Source organism: Ixodes scapularis, unplaced genomic scaffold (genome assembly GCF_016920785.2).
Source record: "Ixodes scapularis isolate PalLabHiFi unplaced genomic scaffold, ASM1692078v2 PGA_scaffold10__122_contigs__length_95168666, whole genome shotgun sequence".
NCBI classification, from domain to species: Eukaryota; Metazoa; Arthropoda; class Arachnida; order Ixodida; family Ixodidae; genus Ixodes; species Ixodes scapularis.
In genome coordinates, this window is record NW_024609836.1 from 71231607 (window position 1) to 71258248 (window position 26642).

The following is a 26642-nucleotide window of genomic DNA, read 5'->3' on the forward strand; positions in this document are numbered from 1 at the left end:
GACGATGTACCAGAGTGACAAAAATATATGTTGGTCGTTTTGCCTGCATTTTAAAAAGGCGATTCTTGATTTTAAATCCTCCCACTCAAAAGTGGTCAAGAGGGCCATAGCGGTGTTGTGCCTTGGGTTGGCCTTAAAAAAATCATGTGCCCACAAGATGACTGAAGGTTTTGGAAGGCGAATTGGTAGACTGAAGGAGTCGGGATTCCCATTGGCATTCTTAGCAGAAGTAGCCAGCACACTTCTTAAAAAGCTAAGGGGGTAGAGAAGACGAAGCTGCAAAGGGAAAAGAAGTGCATGATGGTGGTCCCCTGCCTTTATTGTGTGTCTCACCACTTGAAACAAGTACGTAGTAGATATGAATTACCGGTAGTGTTTTCTGCGCCCCAAGAAATAGGACAGATATGTTCCAGGGTTGGTGTGGGTGTGAATGGTTGTTTGAAGGAAAAGTGTACCAAGGCACATAGAAATCCTGTCACTTGTGTTGTGTACAAGATCCCTTTTTCATGTAACAGGTGCTATATGGGACAAACAGGAAGATGTTTGAATGATAGATTTACAGAACATTCGTATTCGCTCGGAGCCACGGATGGGGGGCTTTTGCCAATTCACTGCAGAGTTCAAATGTCGGCTCGATTTTGGCAGGGTCACCATTCTGGGCACGCACAGGGATAGGGAGACCAGAGAGATTATAGAAGCCTTCCACATTTGGTGCCATGGGCATTTATGTGTTAGTGAACCATTTTTGGAGCAGTCAGCAAAAGAGATATCCTTCCTGCGGAAAAAAAACAAGTCACATAGTGAACGGGCAGAAATGTAGATTACTGCCACACTTCATGGTTGGCGAGTGTGGCCATTTGTTTGTGTGCAATCTTTTAAGATACCATGTATATTTTTCTGCCTTGATTTCCTCCATTAAAATTCTTCAGCTGCGAGAACAGCACCCTCCTGTCGTGTCTGTTGTTCTTCGTAGTCCACATCTTCTGAGCTGTCTTCCCCACCATGTTTAACCTCGACGAACTGGCCCAGTTCACCACCTTACCAAAGGCTTTGTTTGTTTGCATTTGAGCAAAAAAGTAACTGGGTCATGCATTTGTTTGGAGAGCGGGAAGTAAAGGCCCAGTTACACACTTGCATTTGCTTAGGATCGAGCTCTTGCAATCTCCTATGATGAGAGAACACACTGGTCCACTAGCTCCATCTACAAGTTGACGCTGGAAGTGCATTTCACTAGAGCGAAGCCTTTGTGGTATTTCCGAGATCATATGCACATATCATTTAGGAGAAATGATTGTTTATAACATTGTCAAAAGTATTTTGAGCCAGAAAAAAAGGAACGACGCTCGAAAGATAAAAGGAAATGTACAAAAACTGAAAGCGTTCCACGGACACCCCAGAGATAGTGCCAGCATATTCTCTCCTCGCGAGACTTCAAGGCGTTTTAGGGCTGTGAGCCACTGTTTAGTCAGCACCAGTGGGTGCCCGATATCTGTGCTGAAAACTAGAAATTTGGCCAACGTGGTAAGACTTTCAGCCCAGGGTCTCTTAACGTGTGTCAAAATTCTGGGTTCAGTTTCCGACCCTGCCCGTCGCAACCCAGACGAGCGCCGCACCGGCGTGTGGTCGTGCGCCGCTCGTCTGGGTTGAGACGGGCAGGGTCGGGAACTGAACCCAGAAGATTCTGGGGTTCTGCAGCGCACTCTGAGCTGGGTATGAGTGTGATCGATCGTGTCACAACCGGTTGCTACAAGAGAAAACGCTGGAACCACCCCCTGGTGACCCCGGAACCTTTCCAATCTTTGTACAACTAGACCAAAGGTCTCTGCAGTATTTGCAAGAATAAATCTATGTGCTATCTACGAGAAATGGTCGCTTATAACAATGACAGAATCATTTCGAACCCACGATGAAAGAATGAGGCATAAAGCTCTCGTAAGCGGTCACGTCCAGCGGCGATGCACAAGGTCACACTCGTGTCTGAACCAAATGTGATGCACCAGCCCTTTCACCATTTGTTTGTCAAATGGCTACTTTGTTTATTTCATTTGTGCCAATTAAAGTTTCAAAACAGCATCAAGAGCCATAAACCATCCATAGAACTTCCACGGTCTTCAGCCAGCCATCAGTACAGTTGCAGTGTCCCAAAGCAACCATTCAAGACGAATAGGAGCAGATGTAAAGTGCCCAACCGCAGAGGGTGCTTTTGAGACTAGCTTTATTAGGTACTCTGTTTTGGTGTTCCGATCAAAATAAGTTAGAATCTCTCTCCTATCCGGCTCGCTAGTTGCCGCATGGTTCCGTACACCTTGGACGGGGGCTTGCCTGCATAGACAAAAAGAAACGAGAGGTCAGAAACACAGTGCTGCCCGTGGCACTACCGTAAAAGCCCGCAAGGACGCGCACCCCCGAGGGATTGCCCATTCTGTTTTTTCTGGCTAAATATCCGCAACATAAAAATTCCAAAACATGGCCCCCCCCCAACCCGATTGCTGTCGGACATTGCGCGATGTTTGATGGGAGCCACATCAGTTGCATGAGCTGATGTACCGGTATGGGTAACAAGCAAATTTGCAGTGGGTTCCCGCGTTTTTGTCCGCGACCTGCACAGGCGACACCAGTTCCCTTGGCACGCAAATTTAGCTGGTTTCCACGTGTTTATCGTGCTGGGAAACACAAATCTGATCCATCCACAGTCTGCAATATCCTTTCCCGTGACACGGGAGTTCGTAGTAAATTCCCGCGTATTTATCGCAACGTGAAACGCTAATTTGCCATGTCTGCAATTTGCGGTATCAGCTCCTGTGTCACGCAGTTTGTAGCAGGTGCCCCCTGTGTTCATCATTAATTTTTGAAGAAGTTTTGCTGTCTTACCCCCAGAGATAGCCCTCCTCCTGTTTTTCACCATTTAACTCTTCATTATGGGTGGGCACTCTTAGGGATCTTACAATATTAATCTCTGCTAAAAAAAAAAAAAAAAAATTGTTAGGTTATGGTGCAATCTGCTTAGAACAGTCTGTCACTCCATAGAATGTGCAATTATCGTCCAACATTAAACTTTCATTAGGACTGGGGGGTGGGTACAAACCTGGCACCTAAGCCTTCCACTAAAATTCGTGCTCTACGTATAAATACGTTAATTACTATTTGTGGCGGTCACAACCCCCAATGGTGCAGGAAAAGAAGCAAAATTATTTGGTAATGTCTTTCGTTTTTAAATACACTATAGCCGGTGACAGGTGAAGAACGAAGTAGAAGCTCCTCCCACCTCTTTCCTTTTAGTAGAGTGAACGCTCAAGAGGAGGCGACCTCCTCTCAACCGTTCACTCCGCTGAAGTGAAAAGGGATGGGAAGAGCTTCCTTTTTGTTCTTGACCTGTCACCGACTACAGACATTATGCACCACTACTTCAGATACCCACTTCCAATAGTGTACTGCATAAGGATAGCAGAAACAAAGTACCTATACTTAACATTTTGAACATGAGGTTGTGGTGTGAACGGAGAACGAACAGAGAAAGTGTTTCCCATATATCAGGGGCGGTTAGGCTGACCCGGACTAAGAGCCGCAAGCAAAAGCACAAAATTTCCTAGAGCCGTGGGGGGTGGGGTCATATTTCTGTCCAGAGCAAGAAACGAAACTCAAACTATACTTTCAATCTATCCGAGTCCAAAGCAGTCCAACTGTACGTAAGGTAGCAGTAACACAAAACTATCAAACCGTTATATTATATTCCTAACGAGCGTGTTGGTAAGATGTACTAGATAACAGAAAGCATAAAACAGAGAGAGGACGAACCACAGACAAGTACATTCTTTCAGTGAAAGAATGTACTCGTCTGTGGTTCGTCCTCTCTGTTTTATACTTTCTGTTATCTAGTACCAAACCGCAACTTGTCTTTCGATATATCCGCATACCATTTCTCTTTTTTGGGGAAGGGCTCGTGTGATCGGTAAGGAGGAGGGAGAGAGGGGAGGGGGGAGGGAGTCGCGAGCCGCACTTTAACACGCGAAGAGCCGCTGCTTGGCCACCCCTGCCATATATGAAAGGCGATCAGGATCAAGATGCTAGATCTCCGCCAGATCACCCATGCTTGCAATACCTAAGGTATTGAGGATGCCTGTTGCAGTGCACAACAGATTAAAAATAAACAGTAAAAAAGTTCTTCGCATCAATGGTAATAGTTAAATTTCCCTGGTGTACAGCACATACATTCGCGCTTCGAACCCATTCTAAACGATCTGCAAAAATAGGTTTTTTATCGTATTGTGCTACGAATTACTACAAAGGTGCGGCCAGGTGGTGGAAGCTTAGAGTTAAACAAATGAACTTACATTGTTCAGAAAAGAAAAAAAAAGAAAAACTTGTTTCAAGCAGTCCACAGCAGCATTCGCAGACGACGTCCCAAACGTGCTTGCCTGCCTACCGTGAAATCCCGTAAGAACGCCCACCCAAAATGAAGAGATAAATGGTGAAAAACATGGGATGGGCTATCTTTGGGGATGACACAGCAAAGCTTTATCGAAAATGAATGATAAACACAGGTGCACCTGCTATAAACCACGACGCGGGAACTAATACCGCAGATCGCGGACAGGGCAAAATTTGAACGGTACAAGGTTCCCCAGATTCATGTTCTGACATGGCAGGCTTACCAAGAACCAGATTGCAGAGGGCTGTTCTCGCAGCCCTGATGTTCTGGTAGGAGCCGAGTATGTGAACCTTGCTGAAAAGAAACCAACACACGCACAGCTAGTTTGAGTACACCCTTCTCTCGTCCAAGCTCGATTGACGAGGAGCACAAGCTACAGCGGCCAAAGCCCATCTTCAACTGGTGCGTTTCATGCACAGTTGTTTTGCACCTTCCATTTCCGGCTGGCGGTTTCGCAGCCACGTAATACTGCGGATCGTTACGATGCTGGGTGTGGTAAGTAGCATGGGTGAATACAAAGGTCGCGGATGAAATGCATCTTTCACATCCAGCCTCGAAACGAGACGCTGCAACGTCTGCTTGTCTTCTTTGGCGGCGCTTTTCAAACCAACTGTTAGTACCGTGACACCTGGCATATTACATGGCAGCTCCAACTCGTGGGCAGCAAGTCGAATACACGAATAGTCGAATATGAATGGTGCCATCGATTGGGTAGCCGTGGAACTGAGCATATTTCCCAATATTTACTTGTCATCCTTCACCGTGGGCTTGAAATAATTCTGACAATGTAATAAGTGACCAGCTCTCAAAAAAGCGAGTGCATTTGATTTCCCAAACAGCAAAACCTTCAGTCTACTTGTACAAAGACCAAAAGTGTTCCAGTGCTACCCTATAGATCAGGGGTCCTAAACTCATTTGGGTGTAGGGGCTAGACAGCCCATCCGCAACACAGGAGGGCGCTTAAGCTTCGCCTTTAAAGGGGTACGGAAACAAAAATTGAAATATTCAAATTTCGTTCGGAAGTGAATGAAGTATGACGGACAATAACCGTAAATGATAATCACACGCTTGTATTTTGAACGACTGGCTATATTTTTCGTTCCAAACGGTGCACTCGAGCAACCGCTTGAAGAGAAGCGAACGGAGAGCGCGATGCGTCATGGGATATCTGGCGCAAACAAAAACAGAAAGGAAAGATTTCCCGCGTTCGTGGAGTAGCAAGGCAGGGGTGGTTATGAGCTTTGTCCTTGGTGGCGTTGTAAGCGTTGTGGTGGTGTCAATAGCGTCGGCACGTTACAACCGAACCGTTCGAAGTACCCGTCGGGTGACGAGCGTGTGGCTGGCCCAAGGAGCATGTAGCTTCCACAACACTGTCAGCTTAGGGCTGAACGGGGTGGGGAAAGCAACTTTTGTTCAAGTTTTGAGCGACGGGCTAATCTTCTAGGGAGAGAATGGCTGTTTTCGGTTGCAGGAACAAGGGTCCGAGAAAGAGGGGAGTCCTTCCTTTCCGTCTTCTTGGACCGTTTGGTACAATGCGCGATTTGTGAGTTGAGCTAGGAGGAAAGCTAAGAAGGAAAATGTTAAAATTCCTAAGGTCGGCGCTGCCGCGAAGAATCTGCTACGTCACGACTACGTAGGAAGTTCCCCAACGTTGCTAGTTACCTCCCAAATAGGCTCCGCATGCATCCACCAGGTGCACATTGAAAGATTGTTTATTTGGCTTTAAAATTAGTTTTCCTGTGCCTTTCAACGGAAGACTGGTGTTTTTGAGGTTACAGTGCAACATGCAACACATTCAAGCTAGAAAGTGAGCGCTGGAATTTCGTTACCCTACCCCTTTAAGAGTGGAAAGCGATAGCTAAACATCTAAACCCCCGCTCGTTACCAAGTCGTGCAAGCCTGTCTGCGTGGCCGAGTTGATAGCGTGCCTGGCTCGCAACCAAAGGGTCGCGGGTTTGAATCCCACCTCTGCCTAAAATTCTTTAAATTCCTTTATAAAGCGAAATCCACTTGAGACTTGCTGCAACCTTCATTTCGCATTACATGTCATGTTTTAAGCACCTTCATTTCATGCGTTTCGTCATGTTTCACGTGAGCGTTGTTCGAAATTCCCTCGCAGTCATGTGGCAGTTCATTTTCTCGTCCCACGCTTACGACACCCACTTTTCTGCGAAACGAGCTCCTTAAAGTTATCACTTTAAAATTTTGAGGGCCAACATAGGGTGGAGAGCTAATATATATTACGACAAAAAAAAAAAAAAAAAAAGACAGAGGTGGTTTGGCTTGCAAAGCAGCCAAGTCTTTCAATGACACACAGAGATACTCAAAAAAAAAAAAAGGGATCTTGTGCCATTTGCTTTTTGTAAAATAGCCGTTTTGCAAGTGCCGTCTTTTAGCTTTGATTTATTCACACTACTACTTCAGGTTTGTACCTAGTGTGATCAAGGTATAAATGGGATTCCGAGTCTTTGGAGTTTATTTTTCGCCGAATTCGGAGGGTGTTTTTTGAAGTTTATTTTTTGCCGAAAATTCAGAGCTTATTTTTGTTTGATTCTTAATTCTCCTGAATTTGGAGTATAATTTCATAGTGTTTCTTATTAAAAATGAATAAATAATACCCAGGTGTAAGCATATGCTGGACAAAAGAAAAAACGTGATGGTATCAATTAATATTTTCTTCAGTTGTATTTGGCGTTGGTGCCATTACTATTGGCAATACTAATTTGTCCTACGACAGAGGTTGCACTAAGTGTTGCTTCAATAAATGTAAAAACCTTGAAATCAATAAACTCCTGGAGGTGGTCGCTAGGAAGTTGGTGTTCATAACATGCTATTCCATCAACCTACTGCGCGGCCATGCAAGGTGGAGTGGTAAAGGATGCAATAGGGAAGTTTCAATTGTCCCTCTTCCCCACTTTATGCAGTCTCTATGGTCCACAGATTTCACTGTTACAAAACCACAACCTCTCTTCCTCTAAAGCGCAAATAGTATGGCCCAAACTGGAAACATAAACAGTGACTTTTGTAGCGACCCGAAAGTACAATTACCGAAATTTGAAACGAAAAGGTGCTGGCATTTTCCCAGGATCATGACTCTGCGCTGATCAAACCGTTTATTGTAAAATACATTTGCGTGTGGGGTGGGGGGAGGGGGGGGGGGGGGGGGGCAATTGGCACATCGAAATTCGGAGTTCATTGGATAAATCCAAATTGGCCAAAATTTTACCGATGGGTTCTTTCAAAGTTTTTCGGATATACCGTAATATCCCGAGTCATTGCCCATCCCCGAGCCATCGCCCACCCCATTTTTTGGGCCAATATCGATTTCCGAAAAAACACAGAGTCATCGCCCACCCCTTCAAATACCCCAGCGCGGACTCTGCGATCCGCGAACACTCATCCTACCCCAATGACGCGGCCGCGGACCTTACAGTTGGAGGACGTCCGTGACAAAGTAAAACGAAGGAGGGAAAGACACTTCTTTTTGTTTACGCATTTCCTCCGTGAGCGACCCCAAAGTGGTCGTGTATCCGTGCGAAAAGAAAACGATGGAGATAACAAAATAAGAGTTTGTTAATGTAACCGCGGAGTGTTAGGTAAAAGTCTGTCTCCGCCCAAGTAAGGTCACCGCGAACCCGCTCCTTCTTCCCGCCCGTCGCGACCGCGGTTGTGCAATATTTTAGGCAAAGCCAACGCGTAAATAAAGCTTTACTGGAACGCCCTAGACAGACGTTTGCAGAGCGTCTCAACCGTGCATTGACAGCCCGCCGTGTACGGACGCACGTATGTACGCACCAAACAAGAAAGTTGCGCAAGGGCTTGCAATTGACAAGGCGCCCTACTTGGCCCGACGCCAAAGTATTTGCCAACGCGACCGCCGGCTTTCCCGCTTTCCCAGCATTGCTCTTGGTCGCTTCTTTGGTCCGCTCGCTCGTTGCGCCTGGTCGGTTTTTCTATTTTCTTGTAGACTTTTCTTTTTTTTTTTTTACTAACTAGGAGAACATAATGGTGACATTCTTTCACGAAACAAACGTTCGTGCTATATGCAGATCGGTGGTGTTTCTAGCGCGTATGCAAGCAACGGACTTCGCTATAGTAAAATATTCTTTCGTGAGCATTTTTTCTATAAAACAATGAAACTAAATCGAGTTTCGAGTTTGATGTATCTCTTGTGCATCAGCGCTAGATACGCAGAGAAAAATAGGCGTTTTTTCCGCTTTTTTTCAAGTGTTTGTGCTCACCCACCGAGACATGGCCCACCCCACTTTTTTAACGAATTTCAGGTGGTAGGGGGGTGGGCGATGACTCGGGATATTACGGTATCCGAAAACACTGAACCCTAGATATAAAATACCACCATCCAGCCAACGTGCTGGAATTTTTCAACACAACTAGAAACCAAGCACAGAATCGTTACTATATCGCTCAAGTCACTCGGGAAGTATCAGAGTTCAAAATGTCTGGAAATAAATCCTTTCGATACATTAGTTTTTGCTCTCCTGACAATTTTTATAGCAAAATTAGAAGCAAATACTTCTGTCTTAAAGGACACATGTGAAGGGAAAAAACATTTTTATTAAACAGCCTAGATGGAAAAAGAATGTTATAGAGCAAAACGAATTTGTATTTGGCGCCCACAGGAGCCACTGCAGGTCACATGGTACACCTGTGCGCCATTGCGCCGCGCCGCTGCCGCATGCTGAGTGTGGTGCTGTGCCGGTTCAAAGATTTCTCCACGACGCTGCTGCCGCCGTGCAAGTTCGTCTGTTCCACGGCGCCGCCGCCATCTGCGCTTTTTCAGGAGCTTCCTTTGGGCTCTAAAAGTTACTTATTAATCTTCGTTTTTTGTTGCACTTGAAACAAAGATGAATAAGTAACTTTTAGAGACCATAGGAAGCTTCCGAAAGAGCACAAGTACTACGTGACAAACAGCGGCCTGTCACGTGACAAATAGTGGCCACTTCTCCGCAGCACCCGCGGGCGCCAACTACAAATTCGTATAGCGCCGCAAATATAGCTCTAAAAAAATTTATTTTTCGTTGCAAATTCGTTTTCTGACTTCCTTTTCCCAACTAGGCTGTTTAAAAAAAAAATATTTTTTCTTTCCATGTGTCCTTTAAAGGAATAGAGGACAAAACAATCCTCAATCTGAAAGAAAACAGATGAGAGTCAAATATGTTAAAATGTCATAAGAGCAGAGTTTCCAGTGGAAATGAATGGACGACAAGAGGTCATTATTTATGCCGCAAGCAGCGCTCAAGCATAGGAAGGGGTGCTTTGTGGTGTGTTCACACTACGGAGCTTTTAGCCGAGAAGGGGATTAAACGTCATGGAGATCCGAGGACACGTGCGTCGTGTCACGGATGTTCCCCAATCCACCGAGCCTGCGCGGAGCCGCCAAGAATCTGTGACCCGCCCACAGAATATTCGTCGTCCTGTCAGAGTGACCAGCCCCCTCTGTTTGGGGAAGGATTATGCTTAGCAGCATTGAGGTGTGGGGCGCCTTTCTTTTCTTTTTTTTTCCCCGTCTTTTGTATGATGTACCCCCAAGGGCCGCAAACATGTTCTCAAAAAGAAAGATTCTGCCGACTCAACTACGCGTGACTCCGTCCTGCGAATGCCCGCTCAAGTTTTTTGAAACAGCCCCTCCTTCCCGCGGCACTTCCTTCTCGCGGCTCTACGACGTGCTCAGTTTTCTCGGTAGATGAAGATCCGTTGCACAAGTACACCCTTAGGAGCGTCAGCTTGAGAACAAGCAACGCACCTGTCTGCCAACACGATACGTGTCTTTGTGACGTTCTCAATGGTGAACTTGGTGCGGCCGCCCTTGCCGGCCAGGCGCCCGATGCACCGGGCCAGGTGGTCACCCTTCAGGGGCTTCACTGCAAGGACAGCAGGAAACCATCGTTGCCACCCTAACCAGTTTCCCATTTTACTGTATTTCATGCTTGCCAGGCAAGCCAGACAAAGGAGAAGTCGATGGTAAAATTTGTAATTATGTGGGAAGTTGGTATGGGCGTCTGCTGTATCTGCCGTAGATGGGAAATTTAGCCGCCGCAAAGACAGCCAGGAGTCTGATGTGCATCGTGCAGTAGTGATACATGACAGCACACCACTACGATGCTCATCTGGACAGAAACGGGCAGGGCCTGCACGATTGGGTTTTTCAGTGCCAACTTTTGCTCTATAAGCTCCAAGCTGCAGCGCGTTAATACGCTTGGCCACCAATCCCCCCGTAAAAAATGTCAAATGAAGGCAAAGAACAAAAACAAGAATGAAGCTGAACTGCGTTTATATGCGGCGTGTATTGAGCTCTTCCCACGAATGAGGCGACAAAGATTTTGCAACAACATGCGTGGATATACGAACACATCCTAAAACCACGGTAACCAAAGAGTGCAGGGGACAAGGTGCCAGATTACAGTGAAAGGTTGGCAATTCGACCACCGCCGAGGAATGCGGTCTTTTGTAAAGACAATTGACGGGGTAATCACATTTTTTTACATTTTGTGACACCACTGGCTCGGGAAGCAGCCCTAAAACACATTTTGCATTAAAAAAAAACACCAGCCACTTCACCTTAAAATGCTATATTGTCACAATGTGAAAATTCAGTCAAGTTGCAAACATCTTGGATAAAACAAAATTTATGTAGAAAAATATGCCAGAAGCACCAAAATCCTTCCATTGACCACGTCTTGTTTAGTTCCAAAAGAAAGGGCATGCGACACTGCTAGTACATTAGCCAGTCCCTACGTGACACATCTTTTAAATTCCCCTTTTGTCGACATTTAGTGCACTCGAAAAACTGTCACTCAAGCATTCACACACCCCAAAAAACACTCCTCTCACACAGCGCTCACTAACAACTTTGTATATTGTGTTTTACTTCGGCTTCTACTTCTTCAGATTTTAGACGATTTGCAAATAGAAAAAGACGACATATAAGTAAAAAATTCCTGTCTAACGCTTAGGCTGATTTGCGGTTAAATAATTATTCTCTTTTTGTGATAATGTTATCGACGGCGTACTAACACATTTGTCCTCTAGTCGTATGATGTTCTCGGCTTCGATGATTTCCCTTGTTAATTGGTTTACACTTTTGCCCAACACGGTGCTGTTGTTGAAGTGTGCGACACACCCACAATCCCAACAGTGTATCCCCAAGTGGCCAGAGTTGGCGTTTACAATGTTGTTGGAGTGTTCTCGAAGGCGGTCATCTAGACATCGCCCAGTTTGTCCAACGTATTGTCTTCCACAGGAAAGGGGGAGTGAATATACAACCCCCTTAACGCGAGGCACAAAGTTGGTCCTATGCTTCTTGGAGCAGCAGATTGCGGGATTTGAGGGTGTGGTGACGTTTTTGTCCCGAGAAGACAAAGTTAAAGTGAGCACGAGAACACTATGACACACAGGGCCCTGTATTGTCCTAAAGTGTTCAGGGATAAAAGTGCTCCATTCTCCAGTTGAGAAAGAATCAGCCCCCCCGACTGCTAAAGACGAGCTTGGTTCGTCGATCAATGCATATTTTGGCAGCAAGTCTGAGAAATAAGGCTGAGAGTGTGATGTCAGAGTCGAACGGGTGGGTTTCACGTGACATACACCAAACCTGAACTCTCGCAACAATTTCTACTGCCAAAATTTCTCCCCATGTTTTTCTGTGCACTGAGGCAGTGTTATCCAGCTCGCTCAAGTATTTTGCGTCGTAAATGACTGCTCCAGCCAGAGTGGTAGGCAACATCAAGGAACGTCAACTCATACTCTACTTCTCCCATACACCACTTGCTATTTGAAGGCAAGAGGAGCTGGCAATCGAAATGGCCTGGGGGATGCGCCGACACAACCTTTATGGCAAACAAAGTAGAGTAAGCGAGGGTTTATGCGAGTTAAACACGTCGCCGATCATGTGCTTCGTGTTCTGCCGCCCACACGGCCACCTCTCTTGCTTCCGAAATTTGCCAGACCCAAAAACAATGTTTATGAAGAATAATTTATGTGCAAACAAATAGAAAAAGTGGCGCAAAAGCACCACCGGCATGGCTGCAGACACCTCACCAGAGGTGGAGCAGTGTTTAGTAAAACCGTTACATTAGGGCAGTTTTGCAAAAAAAAAAAAAAAAACACTTTATGCTTCCTGAAAGCCGCGTTGGCCATGCTGGTTACTTCTCTAGACTGATTTTAAAAACTTGTTAAATTTTTAATTTTCATGGTTCTCTGACTGAACCAAACGGGTATCAGTCAGTCTTTCACTACCAGACGCCATAAACTGGGAACAAGAGGCTCAACACCGCAGCCAGAGGACGCAACACCACCGCAAAAAAATCGCAAGAACTTAAAAATGGACAGAAGCATGACGAAAGTTCTACTTGCCATCCTGGACGTCGAAGGACTCGAGGAAGAGCTCGTCAAGCCTCACCAGGGCCAGGGCATCCTACAGGGAGGAGGACAGGCCGCAAATCAGCAAGCATGCCACATCTACCAACACGGCAAGAGATCAAACTGAAAACGTTTTGTCACTACCGTATTCGCGACTCCAGCGACCTATAGGGGACGCCACCACCAAACAAACATGGCGGCTGAGTCCAGGTCGCGTCGGCTCGGCCGGGCCGCCTCAACAGGTGGCGCGTTCAATTTCACAGATTTTCTTTTGTTTAATGCCCAATTTTATGGGTATTTGAACTGAGACGGTTAAGTGTAGCCGGTGCACATAAACTTGCAGAGCATAGTTTTGTTTTCCAATTGTGCTTTTTGTTCTTTTCATGTCAAAATTTTGTTTCGGAGATTTCGTTCGAAACCGAAACTATGGGCTCTAGAGAGACGGTAATGTACTAATCAGTTTTGATCATCTAAGGAAAGCGGCAATGAATGCAGAATTCTCCCACCGACAGTAATTTTCAGCCAACTTGCATGCCTCGACCATGTGACTTATCTGTCCACGAAATCGAGCTTTTGTGCGTATCCGCGTTTAAGAAACAGCTTCAGTCGTATGCTCGGTCAACAACACCGGCTGCAGGAAAATTACGAAAATTAAGCAAGCGCTTTTTGAGCCAAGGAGCATGTTAACCCGCCGGCACCCCACTAAGCAGCTGATACTCGTATTTTAATTCAGGTTTTAGTAGCAATCGAGAAGTCATTTTGACGAGCGGGTTATATATTACATTACGTACTATGTCCCACTAAAGCGATATTAGTATATTCTTCGGTTTGAAATATGAGCTTAGTTAACTAGCTATTAGGTGAACTGCTGAATAAAAATATATTTGACAGACAGAAAGGTACTAAGTTAAACTTAACCAAATGGTTCAAGCCGGTAGCACGGAGACGAATGCGGACAAACTGAAGAAAGTCTTCATTGGAGATTCACGCAGAACCTCTCTGCATTGAACTTGACTTCGAATCCTGAACCGAAAAAATTAGTATTTTTGTGGTCCGTCAACCTGAGCAATGTAGACGTATATTGCCGCCGGCTTAATTCGACGGGGGTATAATATAAATATTGGAGGCGCGATAGATCATAATGCCGCGACAGCTTCTAAAGTTGCGAGACGCGTCCCCCACTTTTTGAAAACATAATTTCCCTCATTCATCATTTGCAGCGAGCAGGGTTTCCTGAATCAATTATTAATTGCGAAATCAGCCCAACTCCTTCAAAGTGGTCCAGAGGCTTTTTCGGCGAAAAGCAGCCAAGATGAATAGCCAACGCACCGACCGGCGTGGGTGGCTCAAACTTGAAGCTAATCGAACACAACCAAACTCAAGAAAAGCAGCCATCGAACCTTCCCATTCACTTGACTGCAGCATTGGTGTTCCCTCCAATGAAATGCCTCGTCTGTCGTCCTCCAACTGTTCTACATCCTCATAAAGAAACCCGTTATCAGTTACCAAGTAGTCGTCATTTTGAATGTGATTCGAGACAAACAAGAAATTAAAACGTTTTTTCCGCGATTCCTCCCCATCCAAGACATCGAAAACACGTGATGGAAGGAAACAATCTACTGAGGCTTCGCCGCACTAATGAACACTCAGGCAAACTTAAGAAATTCCCGGACCTTCGTTAAATTACATCGTTCACCATCGCGCCGACAACACGTGTCCGCGAAAGCCACCAGAGACGCGGAGGGGCGCGGAGCGACCTGGACTGGCTGGTTCCCGGTTTTCCCGCTTGGTGGCGTCCGTTTTGCTGGAGTCGCGAATATGGCCAAGTATAGGAACAACATTACTAGATTGGCTCAGTTAACAAGCTCTGCATTAGACGTGCTTCGGAAAGCCGGCCCCCTCCAATCGTGCGAGCATGGTGGCGCTGTTCCAGCCCGACCGGTCCGCGAGGCTGGCCAGGCTCTGGGCAAGCTCAGGATGCTGGCTTTTCGTTGCAAAATCAGGCTGTCGGCGGGCACGTCAGCGGCCCTTGCGCACTTCTTTTTAAAAAACTGAATCTGATTCTACTGCGGCCACATGAGTGTAAATATGCACACTTACGATTTCTTCCATTTTAAGACGGTATAATGCAACGCATAGGAGCGTAGGTGCCTAGCTTTGGGTCGAACTACCGAGCGTGATTTTCTGTTCGTGCAATCTTAAAGTAAAACGAGACTTATTTCATAGCTGATGTGTCTCATATTCGTCTACGACCAGCATCCACAATCAGGAGCTCGCATGCGCTGTCAGCGCTCCCTCTTACCGGCAGCCAGGCCGCTGCGTGCACTGCGCCGCCGTGGAGAGGGCTTCTCTGGTAACATTTTTTGGAACTACACCGCACGAGAGCCGATGGGAGCCTCATTCCTTGATGACGCACGCCAGCCACTGCGGCTTTGGAATGTATGCAGCGGTTTACGTTTGAACTTCTGACACAAACACAGAACACCAGAAGAGGGTAGCTCACGGTATACCAGCCCGCAAACGACCAAAACACAACGGTCCACGTGCTGGAAACCACGATAGACGCAGTCATTTCTCCATTGCTTGGTGCTGAATGTCAAAGACTGCCAAAATTAAGAAGGCCTAACGGGCGTGAATTTACCTCATAAGTTCAAGGAAATGTTGTCTCAATCCAGACATTATCACACTGGAAACAGTCGTTACACTTCGTGAACCCACCCAAAGATGATGTGTTTCAGGGCATATCTAAGGGTACCAGGCCGACTGGAATGAGCGGGTTGGACAGGCTGCGACACGAGCGCCGCTACGTAGCAGTGAATGGCAGCGCGTCACTTTTTTCCCGAAGCTCGTCAACTTAGCCGATCCAGAAACGTTGCTATAGGTCGACTCCAAATATAGGCTTAAGGGGGGCACTACCCAAAAAAGTGAATGTCTGAACCAATTGCCTGATTTAAATGACATTTACAGTCCTTGTTTCTGCTGATGCTAAGAACATTTCTAACAAATTTTGCTAACCTGGGTGAAGTACAAAAAGATTGCAAATGTTCGAAGATGAAAGTGGGCATGTCTGCATAGGAAAGCTATTGTTTTGAAATTACTTAAATTTGTTGTTTTCATGTGTTATATTGCTTTAGGATAGTCCCAAGCAGATAGCTATGGAGCTAAATTTCTATATCATACCATCTTTCATGACAAAAAAGCCACATAAACACAAAAACTGTGTTTTAGATTTCCATCCTTTGCCCAAACTTTTAGTCCTTGAGCATGAAAAATTACAAAAATAAAAAAATACAAGCTCCATAGTTATCTTCCCCTTAAACTTTTATTCCAGAAAAACTCACAAAATTGAATCCAGGTTACGTAATAACAAAACGATAGTTTTCCTTAAGTGAAATTTACGCCAAAAAGTGGAATGGAGAAAAATGTGTTCAAAGTGCTCCAACCTCTACCTTTTCTTTAGCTTCAGTGGACAGAAAATAATTTATAAAAAATTAACTATGCAGTGTAAACTGATGAAACTTTCTGGAAATACTCTCTAGGTGTTGGTACATGTAATAATGACATTTTTGAAAATCAACTTTTTTTGCGCAAATTGTTTTATCTGGTAGTGTCCCTCCCTAACCTCCTTTGAATATCTAACCAATAAGAAAAACAAGATTTTTTTGTTGTTGTTAATAATTGTTTTCTTTCTAGACACGGTACCCATTTTTTTAGATCTTTTAATCTTAAATACCCATTCCTAAGAAGGTTGACTTACATGCGACAATATATGGTTTGTGTTGGGCATCACTAAAAAGCCTGAGCTGGCCCAACACAGTTTTTCAGCCTTGGAATGCCTCCAGCGTACCCCATTTGCTAGTGTTCGTCGCAGAATCAAGGGAAGCTCACCGTAAGCAGGCACCCGACCTCCACAGATCGTTGTAAGAGCAAGGTACCCTCATACATTCTGCGTCGCTTTGTAACGTCATCATCCCAAAATCGCTAAGTTATCCCCATATAGCAACGGTGAGACAACGTCGCGCAATAGATGCCGGTCGAGTCAGCCAAGCCACAAAGATTCTTACGCAGGCACCTGACCTCCACGAATTGTTATAAGAACAAGGCATCTTCGTTCATTTTACGTGGCTTGGTGACATTATCCCTTCGTCGTCGCTATATGTGTCATCGGCATATAGCGACGATGAGGTGACATTACACATCATTGGCTACACGCTGGTCAGGAAAAAGCTGTCTTTGAACTTGGTTATCATTATCCGTGTCGTCGAGCCATTCTGGGAACGGTTCTTCTGCGCTAGATGTGCTCTTTCATACAGCCAAGAATGCTGTGCATAAACGAGACTATACTCCCTGACAAGATTAAAACAGCAAAGAGGTCTTTTAGTTGTTCTGCCTCCAGTGCAAGCTGCCTACCTTCGACGATGCTTCGGCGTCTTGGGAGCCTCGAGAATGTGCGTGATAGTTAAAAAAATACGGCAGGCGGTTGGAGAGATGGCAGACAACAAAGCGGGCTGTCGGAGCAAGCAACGAAACCGAGAGGACAATGCACCGCAAGAGAAGAGACGACGACGCAGCCAACAATGAAGCCGGATTTCCTTAGGCCAACACATTGGCCGACTGCGGCCTCATTTCAGTGCATTCGAGAAGCAGGTGAGGCGGAGAGTACACATTGAGCTTTGGAATCACGCCGGGTTTGCGGCCGCCGGCCAAATGGCCCTGAAATGCTGCACGTGCAGAATCTGGGCAGATTTTGTTCCGCACTGTTTTTTAGCTCTCAAACTAAAAAAGAGACCATTTTTTCTCATGTGTTCGGTAGGAGAGTTAGGTGCTCATGGTTGGAGAGAAGGTAACTAAAGGCATCAATAAGAGCGCATCTAAATTCACGTATAATAAAGTAAAACAAGGGCTTCGTCATATGGCAAATTTCGCTGCATCGAGGTTTTCAGTATTTAGAAGTTCCAATTCCAATTCCCCAAAACCTTGCTAGAGCTTGCCGTCTCATAAATAAGCCATAATTCGCAAATCTGATCCCCGCTTCCGAAACATGGAAATATGCAGTGAGATTTGATCCAACAAACTCTTTTCGCTTGCGACGAGAGGACTTTGGGAAATCAAAACTACGGCACCATGAATTGTTAGCGTAAACATGACAGAGGCACTTTTTCGCATTGTGCTCGTTCAGAGCGCCAATGGACACCCAAATTTTACTACCCAAGTTGGTCTACGAGCAAAACAAAATAATTCAGCGGTTGCTAGTTCGTGCTAACCGTGTCACACTCTGCATAGCCTATGACCAAACACTGTACTTCTTGCCGTCGTATATATATTAAGGGACATTAGCTTTCCATGACCCTACCAGGCAAAACAGGTACTGTCGAGACCAATTATAACGAAGTCGGTTATAACGAAATAGCAGCTACAGCGGAGCGATCATGATTTCCCATTCCCTTTTGCACTTTGCTATCCGAAGTCGGTTATAACGAAAAAGTGGATATAGCGAAGTGATTTCCGATTCCCGTTGACTTCGTTATAACTGGTCTTGACAGTATGAATGAATCGTGTCCAACGTTCACCAATGACCGAGGCACCAAGAAAAAACCCTAACACACACAATCGAGACTGGCTTGCCACATGTCTTGTAACCTTGGCACAATAAACTCAATGAGCAAATTAATTCCCAGACCTTGGCAATGGCCCGCCCAGTTTGACCGGCCAATCCAACAAGAAGTGCCACTTACGTCCACCTCAAAGCCCAGGGTGAAGGCCCGGACGAAATCTGCCGCTTTCTGGAGGGCGCTCGGTTCTTCGGTTTCCTTGCACGTCTGCAGAAAGCAACACCTTGTCAGACAGACGTTTAAAAACTTTCAAAGACTAACCCTTGAAAACAAGGTCATAAAAACCAGTGTGTCGAACCGAAAAAAATACGGGTTCGGTTACGGTTCAGGTTCAGGTAAATTTATTTTGTTCCGGTTCGATTAATTCGATCCGCGAACCGGTTCGCGAACCGGTTCGGAAATTATAAATGACAAATTGCAACATCAAAATAAATTATAAATAAAACATCTGAAATCAGCACATACGAAACGGGATACATCGTAGTGTAAGGCTCAGGGATTTCTACCAGGAATGGTTTCTTTATGTGCACTCAAAGGTTACCTCACCGACGTTTACGCATTCGGACTTCATCTAATTGGGTCCGACGCAGTAGCTGTAAAATCCGCGACCTCCTTACAAACCCACTTACAAGTAGAACTCGCTAACTATCCCGCCACCTCGGCGTGTAAGCAATTGAAGGAACAGTGGGGAGAAAATACAGCCTTCTTTATTTGAACTAGCCTTCGGTAACTCAAATTAGACCCTTAAAGAAGTTTTCATTAAACAAGATGCGGAATATGAAAAACACTTCACCGAACGCAACGCCAGAAGGACGTAATAGGATAAATATTAAAATAGAAGAGTTCGCTGTCTCACAAATATGTTAGCTTCTAAGTCCCTATACGAAACCGGATGCATTATTATCAAACTCCACAGCCTTTTCTTTTCTCATTCCGATGGAAGCAAGCTTCAAGAACTCGCGTGTTCTAGAAACGTGTTATGAAATGAGCACACAGCAGCATTTAGGATTTACGAGATTGTAGGAAAATGAAATCCCGTGACGCGATTTTTTTTTTTTGCACAGCCTTCCACTTTTTTTCCTTCCGTGCAAGCCGCGACCAGCGCAATACTGGTTCCTATGTCAAGATTCATGGATGCAGCGTTTGTCAAGATTCATGGATGCAGCGTTTATATTCCTAAGACTGAGTGGAGAAGAAAAATATGTAAGCGAGGTGTGTCAGTTGACGGCACTTAAAAAACAAATGGCATTGATAGCATATTCATTGTCAACAGCGCGTGGCCGAACCGTTTTGACATGAGCCGGTAACCGTTCTTTTTTTTCCGGTTCAGTTCCGGTTCGGGTTCATCGCGATAACAATATAACGGTTCGGGTTCGGGTTCAGTTCCGGAAAAAATACCGGTTCGGTTCCGGTTTTCGGTTCGGTTCGGTTCCGGTTCGACACCCTGATAAAAACACAACAGGGCAAATACCTAAAGGGACACTAAACTCACAAAAAACCTATTTTGTTAAGTACTTCGACAGGACACATAAATCTAATAATGCAATATTTACACCGAGAGACACATTTTGAGTTATGGTGAATTCCGCTGGTAGGTCCGGAGCGCTTTCCAAGCTCCACAAGAGAAGCAAACATTTGCTCCGTGAGACCTGCTCCGAATCGACGAGTGGAAGGTGAACTTCCATGTTTGGAGCGACCTGCTGAAGACTGTCTGGCGTTCAAAATGGCCACTGGTTGAACTTCACAAGCTGACCAACATCTCAGCCGACTGAGCCTTCCGACGACCGGACACTACTGTCACCGTTTGGCTGCGGAAACAACACGTGACACAGGCCGGGCGTATTATCAGTTCCATGAACCCTATGTCCAAAAGCGAGGAAGATGTTCGCATTCGCCACACTCCCCTACTTTTCGGCCGCCTCGGAGCGGCGGGGCGGAGTAGCTTTGGAGTTTCAAGGGTGGGGTTGTTGTTTTTGACTGCCCAAACCACTCCACTGCCTACACCACTGCAAGTACCTATATAACAACTCCTATAACTGTGCTAATAAAAAATGCTCCTAAATAGTAGAGTACTGGACTACTGGGCGAGACGTCAGTGATTTGGTTCTCCACAGGGGACACAGTCTTTCCAACACTTTGTGGCATTTCAGACATAAGGCCCATTCACACACTCACATTTTCTTAGGCCTTTGGGCCTTAAAACTTCTTGAAATCTATTAGGACGAGAACACACACCTGGCACACTAGCGCCACCTACGAGGTGACCCTGGAACTTCATTTTGCTAGAACGAAGGTTTTGAGGTATTTGCAAGACAAAATAGGAAATATGCAGACACCATAAGTGTTCCACCGCCACCTCACAGGTGGCTGCAGCGCGTTTTATCGTTGTAAGATAGAGAGGTTTTAAGGCACACAGTCCTAAGAAGTGCGAAATGCATTGACATGGAAAAAAAAAAAGAAAGAAAACTTATTCAAATTGGTGCCTGCGGGGCCAAACACTGACCCTGATCTCGACGCAGCGCGACTTGAGGTTGAAGCGGATCTGGAGGTGCAGGTGCTCCACCACGGGGGTGAAGATCTTGAGCCAGTTGTCCTTGAGCGGCGTGTAGCGGTGGGCGGGCACCGCAATCCGCCGCAGCTCCCCCTTGCCCTCCTGCGGGAGAGAAAAGGACTCTGGGGCTCGGACGACGCGTTGTGCGCAGAAAGAGGTGATTGCGTCGAAGCGTGCACTCGCTGCGGCCTGTTGCGGGTTTAGAATGGCCGGACAAAGTGGAAAGAGCGTTGAGGTTCGAGGAAGGACAAGCACCTCACACATAGCCCAATGCTTTTGCACTTTAGCAGAGCGAAAGCTGGAGAGGAGGTGGGTGGACTTGCTTCCTCTCCTAGGTTTGCTCTGCTAAAGCACAAAGAGTTTAAGGCTTCGTAAGAGGAGTTTGTCCCACTTTTCTCGACCTGCATCAGAGTATCGAAGGTGTTGGCTGAAGAGGAGGCAAGTCGTGAGGAGGAAACCACTAATCATAGGGAGCAAGGAGGTGTATGGGAGGGGCTTGCCCTGCCATTCCAAACCTGCTACAGACTCGTAGGTACGCAATGCCGTGATCGATTAAGGCCAAACTTCTTTGGCAGAAGTAGCAGCTTACTGCCGGCGCGTCGACCCACCACTTTCTCACCTCGGCGGAACCTGCCCGAAAAGGCTCTCCACGGATCCCGCCCCGTAACAAGGATGAACGCTAAGCATCCACATTCTAGAATAGACAACCGCTACCTTTGTTAATCTATGGTCTTTGCTCCTGCGGATGTCCTGCAGATAAATTATTGTCACGTTAAATAATAATGAAATATATAACTCCGCATGCTCTTCATTGAGGTTCACACTAATCACACTACTCTATGGTCAGTGAGAGGTTGGGAGTTCGGGGGAAGCTCCTCCCGCGCCTTTCCACTTTTTTAACAGAGCAAACGGAGAGGAGGTGACCTCCCCTGCAGCATTCGCTCTGCTGAAGTGGAAAAAGGTCGCAGGTGCTTCCCCTGAACTCAACCTGTCACCAACAACAGTTATAATTTATGAAGTCACTCAGAACAAAGAGGGTCATTTTTTTTATAAAAAAAATTATGAAAAAAAAAAAAAAAAAAGAAAAACACTCGAGGTAAGTAACTATTTTTAAACAGGATAACACTGATGGCCACAGCAAACGGCAAGACGATAGTGTAACGCAACAGTTCACAAAATTATTACCTAGACCCCACTAATTATCTTTCCTGATGTTCATCTTAGCATGTGCATCTCAGTAGAGACTTTTGGAGCCTGTCATGAAAACAGACCGTAATGTTAGTTCTAAAAAAAAAAAAAAGAAAAAAGAAGATAGGTGCAGATGAGACGTCGTCTGCATCCAACCGAGTGTGTCATCCGCTGACTGAGCGTATTGGGAAATGGCGCCACAAGCACAACCGTCACGCTTCGTCAGTGTCGCCGTCTAACGTGGCAAGTTTGCTCATCTTTTTGTTTTTTGCAGGAAGAGAGTTATGTCTCGAATATCGCAACATAAAATGCACCACTAAAATCCAGTTTTAATCAAAATTGGAGGCTGCTACGTGTAGGTGCCGATTTTTCCAGCTAAGATAGTGGACTGGACAGAAAAAATCGGAGGCACACATTCTACCGAAGGTAATTTTAGCAAACATCAGTTTAAAGACTTTTGTTTATCGAATCCCTACATAGAGAAACTTGGTTTAGAGAAAGTGGCAACGAGCCTTGTTATGGCGAACACTGTTCACCGAATTCTGTGCATCATTTCAAAGTTGGCTCACTTGGCTGTATGGCCTCGACCAATGAGCCAGTCGATGAGTCAGTTGCTCAAGGGCTTGGGCAGCCAGTGTATGTGGGAAAGGTTTTAGGTAAGACTACAAGTTTTTATGCACGTCAAATCCCTACGGTTTTTGCAACAAACATTTGCGTCGCACCTGATTACGGCGGCCGAACGGATTTGCTAAATTCGTGTAGGACTTTTCTATAAACGGTGATTATCTAAACTGGGCTTTTGCTTCCTCTAAACCGTGCTTTGATGAAATGCGCTCGTTCTCTATAACAAGTTTTAATAAAATGGCTTTCGACAAACCATAGTAGAGCTGAAAAAATTATATGAACAGCCGTATCGTGAGACCACAAAATTCAATTATATTTGCAATGCACCAGACTGTGCTTTACACAAGGTTAAATAGGATTTCATTTTATACTTTTATGGATAAAAATAAATTTCATTTTAGGCTAAAACTTGATGAGAAATAGGTTGTTTTTTATTTGGAAAACAGTTTTCACCCCAAAGTTACGAAAGCCGACGGATCCCTGGGACTGCTCCCCATTCAAGGCACACATAAAAACAAAAAAATCATCTTTTGTTCTACACTTTTCATTGCCAGCAAAATTTTGAATGTCATTTGAATATAAGTAATTTCGGCATCGCTAAAATTTTTTCTGCACTGGCAGCCTGCCTTGGCACCTCAACAAAAAGAGTACTGTAAACAACTTCATTTGTGCAAAAACCTAAACTTTGTGAATTCGAAAATTTTTTGCAAAACATTGATGACACAAATATATCAGCCTGTGGTAACGAATGCATCAAATTGCGAAATGTTGTGCCCTAGAAATATTCTCGAAACTCACACTTCAGAAAATTTGCAAAATGTTGAGCCTGCAAGAATTGGCTATTTTACAGCAACCAGATTAGATGAATATACTACGCTGCAATTTTTATACCTAGACTCATGATGCAATGCACATACAATTAATGAGATCTGTTGCAACACGTGAGAATTGCTTCCCATTGCAATGAATCATCGGCACACAATCCTCCAGGGCACCTTAGCAACAGCTTGCCCGGACACGACAAACCAGTTTCCATCAAGAAAGTCCTACACCAACTGTCGTGCGTGCATTAAAAATGCAAGCTTTCTTTTTTTTTTTTCTTTCTTTCCTAATAGTATCCCTGCAGAGTTTGCCAAAGTTGGCAGGGAGCAAACAGTTGTTCAAATCAATTTCTTTTTTTTTTTTCTTTTTAATTAGAGGCAGTCCTGGAACCGTACCAACTTCTCCTGCTTGGCGGGCGGGTAGACGACGGCGCCCGCCTTGGGGTCCGCGTCATCCATGTCCATCGTCATCTTGCGTTTCCGTGATTTCTTCTGCACCAGCTGGAAACCGTCGTCCGCCTCCTTGGCGGCACTATCTTGTGTCGGCATCTCAAAACGCTGGTCTCCTAAAGCCCAGACAATAACAATCAAAATCCATGCAAAGCTACAAAGACAACTTACAAATTTAAGGGCTTTACGTGCCAAACCAACAAAGGGCATCTGGCACGCTCCAGAGGAGGACTAATTTCGATAGACCGGGGATCTTTTGACGTGCAACCAAAACCTTGGCACCTTCTATGCAATAGGCCTTGGTCAGATTGCAGGCCCCTTGGCCGGAATTAGTGCCTGCTAAGTGGAGATCAGCAAGTCGGAACTTTGCCTCAGATTTCCCAACGTGGCATAAAGCTGCAGAAACTTGTCTTTCAAAAGTAATTTTGCTATGTTTACTGGAGCCAAGATGAAATTCACTTAAAAATGTTTGCCTTTTTAGAAATGCACCTAATTACACTTGCAGTTATTCACAAAATGTTACTACGGCCTATTAGATAAAAGTGAAGAGTGCTCAAGGGGCACCACCTTCAGCACACCCTCACTGCCTTCACAAGACCCTTGAAGTGTTATCAAAGCTAGAAAGCTTGCGTATAAAAAAAATAAATAATAATCCCGTTACACAAAAAGCTTTCTGCAATGGCAGACCAGCGATTACCAGTGCAACAGAAATGGCAGTGCTGCAATCTTGGCAAAGACCAGGGTTCGGATGGGGTTTTGAGTCAGTTCTCCAGAGGCGAATTCTCTGCGAGTTCCCAGGCCGAGTTACGGAATGAGAATGGCAAGGCGCGTGTTTTGAGTGCCTACAGCCTCCAGCACGTGCTCCATGCCTTCCGCCGGGGTCTGGCTGCGTGCATGTGCTCAAGGCGCACAAGATGTTGAGGCGTCGTCGAAGGGAGCTCGCGCCGGAGGCGGAACGACTGGAGCTCCTCCTAGCCGTCCTGAACTTGACGGTGACTTGAGCATCCAGACGAGTGACGACGACGGTAACGGACATTTTCTGAGCTCTGCTTCCACCCAATGGCAGAGGGTCACGTGCGCCTCGGAGTGATAGGGGACGGCTTTGAAACGACACTTCTTTTAAGGACAACCCAAACCACCGTCAAGACTGGGATGCACATGTGCACGAGGTGTGATCTTTGTGAAACAATCCGCTCAAATGTTTGCTCGCTGGATGGATGGATGCTAGTGGCTGCACCCTTTATAACGTGCGGTAGCTTGGGCCATCTAGCCCAGAAACTAAAAAAACCAAAAGTATGATTCTTCCCCTCACCCTCATACACCGATTACCTTCCCCCCTGCATTTCATTCTTATGTAGCCAGACGAACAGCAAGTGTTAATCGAAAAAACAATAGGAAACTGTCTTCCAGGAAGTTTTCCTGTCAATCATAGAAATGTGCAAAACAGACCAAGTGTGTACATCCTGCCGGAAGTCCAGGAGACACGTCAAGTGTGCCAGGCAGGTGTGCAATGTGTTTAATACCCTTTATCGTTTATTTAAGCCCAACCATTCTTAAGCATTGCATCGCTGTATAGCAAACTCGTCACTTCCTGCAAAAAAAAAAAAAAAAATGGCTGAAAAGCAAGTTTTTAGTTAAATTTTTTCCTTCTTGTAGAACATAAGAGCTTTGAAAAAACTGAGATGAGTTAAGCGTTTTCAATATTTATCTAAACGTTTTCTTGTGTGAATATGTATATTTACGACATGCTACCATTCTTTTTTGGCAATATGAATATTTTTATTCACTGCAAGACCTCATGATCTTCAATTGCTTTTTTTTTTTTTTCCTCATCTTGTGAGTACACTGATTGCTGAACCTAGCACCTAAGCGGAGATCCCAAAACTCGATAAAGATGTGCACTCAATCAGCTCGCTGGCTGTGTCATACGGCTCAAAGGTATCAACCTCTAGCCAATAAAACGGTATTTTGAAAAAAAAAATAAACACACACCCGCTTTGTTTTCTGAAGACGTAAGGTAGCGAACATCGGCGAATACAACATCGACTATTGGCACACCTCCGAGTATTGTGTAATCGGCGGTTCATGCCCATTCAAGGAAGTAGGTCCCTGTCATCTGACGCATATTCGCGTGAACGCTGAAACCTGAATTTAAAGCACTAGGTCAGGAGTCATCGAGAGACACAGGTATTATTAAATAAGCAAAAATAACACGGTGGCTAACGTTTCTGGCGTCGAGAGCGGTCAAGAAGCGGGAGAATTCCACCCACAACATCCACGCCTCCCCCAAGTTCCGATCAGTTCTACTGACAAACTCACAAACTTCATGGATGGTTTCGCGCGCTGTATTTATTCTAGATCGCCTCAAAAAACCTACCGATTGCTTGGAAATACAGAGCTTCGCCTAAATCACATAAAACAATGCAATATTGTCACAGATTGACTTACCTCTGTTTTCACCACGTGAAAAAGGAGATATAAAGGACTGTTGCACCATTCAAAACTTCTTAGCTCGAGTGATGCGGCGCTACGGGCGCTACTGTAAGAAAACGCAAATATCTTTATATTATAATTTAATAAATATTTTATAA

General features: G+C 45.2%; 1 protein-coding gene across 2 annotated transcripts; it reads right to left on the reverse strand.

Annotated features, from left to right (window-relative positions):
• Window positions 1-2176: 2176 nt before the first annotated feature.
• LOC8041518 (RNA-binding protein pno1-like) lies at window positions 2177-26590 on the reverse strand. 2 transcript variants are annotated; one of them, XM_029974127.4, is made up of 8 exons: window positions 26500-26590; window positions 23998-24167; window positions 20921-21070; window positions 18541-18624; window positions 12800-12860; window positions 10194-10311; window positions 4653-4723; window positions 2177-2322 (listed from the first exon to the last, which is right to left on the reverse strand). In XM_029974127.4, the coding sequence occupies exons 1-8, from the start codon at window positions 26546-26548 to the stop codon at window positions 2255-2257; spliced, it is 771 nt and encodes a 256-aa protein (XP_029829987.2). In that variant the 5' UTR covers window positions 26549-26590; the 3' UTR covers window positions 2177-2254. The 2 variants fall into 2 exon arrangements, with proteins under 2 accessions (XP_029829987.2, XP_029829988.2); XM_029974128.4 differs by lacking the exon at window positions 26500-26590 and adding an exon at window positions 26429-26483.
• Between the last annotated feature and the right edge of the window lie 52 nt (window positions 26591-26642).